Source organism: Bolinopsis microptera, unplaced genomic scaffold (genome assembly GCF_026151205.1).
Source record: "Bolinopsis microptera isolate Bmic1 unplaced genomic scaffold, MBARI_Bmic_1.0 sca62, whole genome shotgun sequence".
NCBI lineage: Eukaryota > Metazoa > Ctenophora > Tentaculata > Lobata > Bolinopsidae > Bolinopsis > Bolinopsis microptera.
In genome coordinates this window covers 1-6966 of record NW_026971834.1, presented here as the reverse complement: position 1 = coordinate 6966, position 6966 = coordinate 1, and the positions used below count along the sequence as shown (strand labels likewise).

At 74.6% G+C, this 6966-nt stretch overlaps 1 protein-coding gene across 1 annotated transcript; it reads right to left on the bottom strand.

Annotated features, from left to right (window-relative positions):
* Window positions 1-202: 202 nt before the first annotated feature.
* On the bottom strand, window positions 203-6375 carry LOC134825761 (uncharacterized; the record flags this gene model as incomplete). The annotated part of the gene is made up of 4 exons (XM_063837967.1): window positions 203-585; window positions 1831-2439; window positions 3955-4822; window positions 6228-6375. Coding segments are annotated over 4 exons (2008 nt in total), but the record flags the coding sequence as incomplete, so codon positions are not given.
* Window positions 6376-6966: the final 591 nt, after the last annotated feature.

Here is a 6966-nt window from a genome sequence, read left to right as displayed (position 1 = left end):
CCCCCCCCCCCCCCCCCCCCCCCCCCCCCCCCCCCCCCCCCCCCCCCCCCCCCCCCCCCCCCCCCCCCCCCCCCCCCCCCCCCCCCCCCCCCCCCCCCCCCCCCCCCCCCCCCCCCCCCCCCCCCCCCCCCCCCCCCCCCCCCCCCCCCCCCCCCCCCCCCCCCCCCCCCCCCCCCCCCCCCCCCCCCCCCCCCCCCCCCCCCCCCCCCCCCCCCCCCCCCCCCCCCCCCCCCCCCCCCCCCCCCCCCCCCCCCCCCCCCCCCCCCCCCCCCCCCCCCCCCCCCCCCCCCCCCCCCCCCCCCCCCCCCCCCCCCCCCCCCCCCCCCCCCCCCCCCCCCCCCCCCCCCCCCCCCCCCCCCCCCCCCCCCCCCCCCCCCCCCCCCCCCCCCCCCCCCCCCCCCCCCCCCCCCCCCCCCCCCCCCCCCCCCCCCCCCCCCCCCCCCCCCCCCCCCCCCCCCCCCCCCCCCCCCCCCCCCCCCCCCCCCCCCCCCCCCCCCCCCCCCCCCCCCCCCCCCCCCCCCCCCCCCCCCCCCCCCCCCCCCCCCCCCCCCCCCCCCCCCCGTCCTTCCTGTCCGCCCCGGGTCCCTGTCCTTTTCCCGGGTCCTGCCCCCTGCCCCGGGCCCCCGGGTTTTTTCCCCTGGCCCCGGGTTTTTCCCTTCTGCCCCGGGCCCCGGGTCCTTCTTCCTTCCTTCCTGCCCTTTTTTTTTTGGGGCCCCCTGCCCCTTTGGTCCTTCCTTTTCCTGCCCTGCCCCTGCCCGGGGCCCGGGTTTTTGGGGCCCTGCCCTGTCCGTCCTTTCCCCCGGTCCTCCCCCGGTCCTGTTGTCCGGGGCCCTTCCCTGCCCCTTCCCCCGGGCCCTGGTCCTGTCCCGGGTCCCTGCCCCTGGCCCCTGCCCCTGTCCGGCCCCGGGGCCCTTCCGGCCCCGGGTCCCCCCCGCCCCTTTTTGGGCGGGCCCCCTTTTCCCCTTTCCCCCCGGTCCTTCCTTTTCTTCCTGGCCCTTTCCCCTCCCTTCCCTGCCCCGGGTCCTGGTCCCTTTCCTGGTCTTTCCCCCCTTCCTGTCCTGCCCCTTCCCCCCGGGCCCCTTCTGCCCCTGCCCCTGCCCCTTTTTCCCCTTCCCCGGCCCCGGGCCTCCCGGGTCCTGGTCCCTGCCCCTTTGGGCCCCCCCTGGCCCCGGGTTTCCCCGGCCCCCTGCCCCTGGCCCCTGCCTGCCCCTGTTGGGTCCTGTCCTTTCCCCCTTCCGGGGCCCTGCCCCTGTTTCCTTCCTGGGCCCCCTTGCCCCGGGTCCGGTCCCTGGTCTGCCCCGGGTTTCTTTCGGGCCCCTTCCCCCTGGGGGGTTTGGTTTTCCCCTTCCGGGTCCCCCGGGTCCGGGTGGGTGGGTCCCTTCCTGGGGCCCCGGGCCCCCTGTCCTTCCGTCCGTCCGGGTTTCCCCGGGCCCCTGCCCCTGTCCCCCCCTTTCCCTGCCGGGCCCCGCCCCGGGCCCCTTCCCCGTTGTCCTGGGGGGTTTTCCCCGGGCCCCCGGGTCCCCCCCTGTCCTGTCCTGTCCTTTTGGGGCCCTGTCCTGGCCCCGGGTCCCGGGGTCCCCTGGTCCTTTTTTCCCCGGGGCCCTGTCCTGCCCCTGGTTTTCCCCTGCCCTGTCCCTCCCGGGTTTTTTTTGGGGGCCCCTGCCCGGGGTCCCTGCCCGGGTCGGGGCGGGGCCCCTTCCCTGGCCCCGGGTCGGGTCCCTGCCCCTGTCCTGCCCCTTCCCCGGGTCCTTCCTTTCCCTGCCCGGGTTGGGTTTCCGGGCCTGCCCCTGTCCTGCCCCCTTCCCCCTGCCCTTTTCCCGGGTCCCCTGCCCCTTCCCGGGTCCGGGTTTTTTCCCGGGTTTTCCCTGCCCCTGCCCCTGCCCCTGCCCCGGGCCCTCCCCCGCCCTTTCCGTCCTTCCCGGTCCCTGTTTTTTTTTCCCCCCCGGGCCCTTTTCCGGGCCCCGGCCCCGGGTTGGGCCCTTCCCTGTCCGGGCCCCTGCCCCTGTCCGGGCCCCTGCCCCTTTCCCTGGCCCCTGTCCTGTCCCCTGCCCCTTTTTGGGTCCTGGTCCCTTTTTCCGGCCCCTGGGGGGCCCCTTCCTTTCCTTGTTTTCCGGGGTTTCCTGTCCGGGCCCCTTTTTTCCTCCCCCTTCCCCGGGGTCCGTTCCTTTTGGGTCCTGTCCGGGTCCTTTCGTCCGGGCCCCGGGCCCTTCCTTGTCTCTGCCCCTGCCCTGCCCCTGCCCCGGGGTCTGCCCCCTGTCTTCCGGGCCCCTGCCCCTGTTTTTTCCCCTGCCCCGGGTCCCTGTCTGGCCCCTGCCTGTCCTGTCCCGGGCCCCGGTCCCGGGTCCTGCCCCCGGCCCCTTCCTGTCCTTTCCGTCCCCCCCTGTCCTGCCCCTTCCCGGGCCCCCTTCCTGTCCTGCCCTTTTCCCTTCCCCCGGGCCCCTTTCGGGTCCGGGGTCCCGGGTCCCTGCCCCTGCCCCTTCCCGGGGCCGGGCCGGGTTTTTCCGGGGTTTCCCCCCCCCCTTCCTTCCCCGGGCCCCTCCCCCTTCCTGTCCTGCCCCTTCCCCGGGTCTGCCCGGGCCCCCGGGTCCGGGGTTTTCCCCTTCCTGTCGGGTTTTTCCCTGCCCGGGGTTGTCCGGGTCCGCCCCGGGTTTTCCCTGCCCCGGGCCCCGGGTTTTTTTTCCCCTGTCCTTTCCCGGTCCTGTTTTTTCCCCCTGCCCCTGCTGTCCTGCCCCGGGGTCCCTGGTCCGGGCCCCTGCCCCGGGGTCCGGGTTGTCCGGCCCGGGCCCCGGGTTGTCCGGGTCCTGTTTTCCCCCCCGGGCCCTTTTTCCCTGTTTTTTCCCCCTGTCCTGTCCTGCCCCTGGCCCTGTTTCCCCCGGGTTCCTGTCCCGGGGTTTGCCCTGGTCTTCCTGCCCCGGGCTTTCCTGGTCCTGCCTGTCCCGGGCCCCTGTTTTTTTGCCCGGGGCCCGGCCCCGGCCCCGGGGGCCCCCCCTGTCCCCCCCTGTCTGTTGGGTCTGCCCCTTGTCGTCTTTTTCCCGGCCCGGGTCCCTTTGCCCCTTCCCCTTCCCCGGGTCCTGCCCCGTCCTGCCCCGGGCCCCGGGGCCGGGTCTGTCCTCCCTGTCCGGGCCCGGGCCCCCTTCCGGGCCCCTGTCCGGGTCCGGGCCCCCTTTGTCCGGGTCCCTGTTTCCCCTTTTCCGGGGGTTTCCCTGTCCCCCGGGTCCTTTTCCTGTCCCGGGTCCTGGTTTTTTTTCCTTTTCCCCCTGTCCCGGGCCCCTGTCCGGGTCCTTTCTGCCCCTGTCCTTTTTTCTGTCCCCCCCTGCCCCGGGTCCCCTGCCCCGGGCCTGGGGGCCCCTGCCCCTGCCCGGGCCCCGGGTTCCGTCCCTTCCCTTTCCCTGTCCTTTTTCCCTTTCCTGTCCCTGGCCTTCCGGGCCCCTTCCTGCCCCGGGTTGCCCCTTTTCCTGCCCCTGGTCCTGGTTTTTTTCCCCCCTTTCCCCGGGTCCGGGGCCTGTCCTGCCCCTGTGGGGTCCGGCCCTTTTCCCCTTTTCTGCCCTTTCCCCTCCCCGGGGTTCCTTTTTTGGGCCCCGGGCCCCTGCCCTTCCCCGGGTCCTGTCCGGGGTCTGCCCTTCGGGCCCCCTGCCCCTTCCCGGGTTCCCCCCGGGTTTTCCCGGGCCCCTGTCCTTCCTTCCTGCCCCTGTCCGGGCCCCTTCCCCGCCTCCGGTCCCTGTCCCCCCCTTTTTCCCCTGGCCTTTTCCGGGCCCCTTCCCTGTCCGGGTCCCCCCCTGTCCTGCCGGGTCCCCCCTTCCTTCCTGTCCCCCCCGGGCCCCTTCCCCTTCCCTTTTTTCCCCTGTCCCGGGCCCCGTCCGGCCTTTCTGCCCCGGGTTGTCCGGGTCCTGTTGGGCCCTGTCCGGGGCCCTGTCCCCCGGGTCCTGCCCCGGGTCCGGGGCCCGGGCCCCGGGCCCCCCGGGTTGGGCCCCTGTCCGGGTCTGTCCTTCCGTCGGGCCCCGGGGTCCTTCTGTCCGGGTTTTCCCCCGCCCCGGCCCCCTTTCCCCTTTTTTCCCTTCCCGGGGCCGGGTTTGCCCCTGTCCCTTCCTTTCTGCCCCGGGTCCTTTCCTTTCCTTCCGGGTCCTGGTCCTCCCCTTCCCCGGTTTCTGTCCTTTTCCCGGGTTTTCCCCTGCCCCTTCCCCGGGTCGTCCGCCCCTGCCCTTCCCCCGCCCCGCCCCTGTCCTGCCCCCGCCCCTGCCCCCGGGCCCCTGCCCCGGGCCCCCTTTTTCCGGGTTTTTTCCCTGTCCCCCCTGTCCTGCCCTTCCCCCCTGCCCTGTCCCTGCCCTTTTCCGGGCCCCCGCCCTTTCCCCCTGTTTTTTCCCCCTTTGGGGTCCGGGGTCCTGTCCGGGGCCCTGTCCGGGCCTGTCCCCTGGGGGGGTTTCGGCCCCGGGTCCGGGCCCCTGTCCTGGCCCCGGGTCGGGTTCCGGGCCCCCTGCCCCGGGTCCCCCCCTTCCCCCTGCCCCCCCCTTCCTTTCCCCCTGTCCGGGCCCCTTCCCCGGGTCCTGTCCGGGCCTTTTTCCCGGGTCCTTCCTGCCCCTGCCCCGGTCCGGGTCTGGGTCCTTTTTTGGTCCGGGCCCCGGGTTTTTCCGGCCCCTGCCCCTTTGGCCCCTGTCCTTCCTTCCGGGCCCCGGGTCCGGGCCCCTCCTGTCCTGTCTGCCCCTTTTTCCGGGCCCCGCCCCTGTCCGGGCCCCCTTTCCCCGGGTTTTCCCTGCCCCGGGCCCCGGGTCCCGGGTCCTGCCCCTGGTCCTGGCCCCCGGGTTTTTCCCCTGTGGGGGCCCCGGCCCTGTCCCGGGTCCGGGGCCCGGGTCCCGGGTCTGTCCTGCCCCCTGTTTTTTCCCCGGCCCCGGGCCCCTGTTGGTCCTTTCCCCTGCCCCTTGGGCCCTGTCCTTCCCGCCCGGGCCCCTTTCGCCCCTGCCCCTTCCTCCCCGGTTTTTTTGCCCCTGTCCGGGTTTCCTGTTGGCCCTGTTTTTTTTTGCCCCGCCCCTTCCCCGGGCCCCGGGCCCCTGTCCTTTTTCCCCTTTTCCGGGTCCTGGCCCCTGTTTTTTTTCCCCGGGTCCTGTCCGGGGCCCCTGCCTGTCCCTTTGGTTCTGCCCCGGGTCCCTTGTCCTGCCCTTCCTTTTCCCTGCCCCGGGGCCTTTCCCTGGTCCCTTTTCCGGGTCCGGGCCCCTTTCCCGGGTCCGGGTCCCTGCCCCTGGCCCCGGGGCGGGCCCTTTCCCCGGGCCCCTGGTCCCTGTTTTTCCCCGGGTTGGGCCTTTTCCCTTCCGGGTTTTTTTTCCCCCCGGGTTTTCCCCGGGTTTTTGGGTCCGGGTCCTTTTTCCCCCCTGGGGTCCCGGGCCCCGGGCCCCCGGGTCGGGGCCCCCGGCCCGGGCCCCGGGTCCGGGTCCCGGGCCCTGGGCCCCGGGTTTTGCCCCGGGCCGGGCCCCTTCCCGGGCCCCCCTTTTTCCTGCCCCGGCCCCTTCCGGGGCCTGCCCCCTGCCCCTGTCCGGGTCCGGGGCCCTTTTCCCCCCCGGGTTCGGCCCCTGGGGGGGCCCCGGTTTCCCTTCGGGGTTTTCCCTTTTCCTGTCCCGGGCCCCTTCCCCGGGCCCTTCCTGTCCTGTCCCGGGGTTTCCTTTGGGTTTTCCCCGGTCCGGGCCGGGCCCCGGGCCCCGGGTTCCTTTCCGGGTCCCTGCCCCTTTGGTTTCCCTTTCCCTTTTTCCTTGGCCCCTGTCCTGTCCTTCTTCCTGCCCCGGGCCCTTTTTCCCCCCTTCCTCCTTTCCCCCCTTTTCTGTCCTGCCGGGCTTTGGGCCCCTTGGGTCCCGGCCCTTCCCTGCCCTTTCCTGTTTTTCCCGGGTCCCTTCCTTCCGGGCCCCGCCCCGGGTCCGTTTTTTCCCCTGTCCTTCCTTGCCCCTGCCCCGGCCCCCTGCCCCTTCCCCTTCCCCTGCCCCGGGTTTTTCCTGCCTTTTCCTGCCCCGGGTCCGGGTCCCCCCCTGTCCTTCCTGGCCGGGCCCCCTTCCCTCCCCTGCCGGGTTTTTTCCCTGTCCCCCCCTTCCCTTTTCCGGGGCCCTGCCCGGGTCCTGTCCTTCTGCCCCGGGCCCCCTTCCCTGTCCTGTCCTTCTGTCCGGGCCCCGCCCTGCCCTGCCCCTGCCCCGGGTCCGGGTCCGGGTCTGCCCCTGGCCCTTTTTCGGGCCCCCCCGGGTCCCCTGCCCCGCCCCGGGTCCCGGGTTTTTCTGTCCTGGCCCTTCCCTTTCCCCTTTTTCCCCTGCCCCCTTTCCCCTTTCCTTTTTTTTTTCCGGGTCGGGTCCCTTCCTGCCCCGGGCCCCGGGTTGCCCCGGGTGGGGGCCCGGGGTTGTTCCCCCCCTGCCCGGGTCCCCCCCGGGTCCCGGGCCCCTTCCCCTGGGGGCCCCTGCCCCTTTTTCCCGGGCCCCTTCGGCCCCCCTTTTTCCTGCCCCTTCCCGGGCCCCTGCCCGGGTCCTTCTTCCCCGGGTTTTCCCCGGGCCCCTGTCGGGCCCCCTGCCTGTCCTTCCGGGTTTTCCTTGGCCCCGGGCCCCGGTCCTGCCTTCTTCGGGTTCCCCTGCCTGCCCCTGCCCCCGGGTTTTTCCCCCCCTGGTCCGGGGCCCTTCCCCGGGCCCCTTCCCTGCCCCTTCCGGGCCCCCGTTTTTCCTTCCCCGGGCCCCTGTCCGCCCCTGTTTTTCCCGGTCCCTGTCGCCCCTTTTTCTTCCTGCCCGGGCCCCTGTCCGGGGCCCCTGCCCCCTGCCCCCTTCCCGGGTTGGGCCCTTTTCCTGCCCCTTTCCCTGTCCTGTTTTCCCCTGCCCCTTCCCCTTCCTTCCCTGCCCCGGGTCCTGCCCCTTTTTCCCTTTTTGGGCCCTTCCTTTTCCTGGCCCTGTCCTGCCCCTTTTTTTTTGGCCCCTTTTTTTCCCTGCCCTGGCCCCTGCCCCGGGCCCCTGGTCC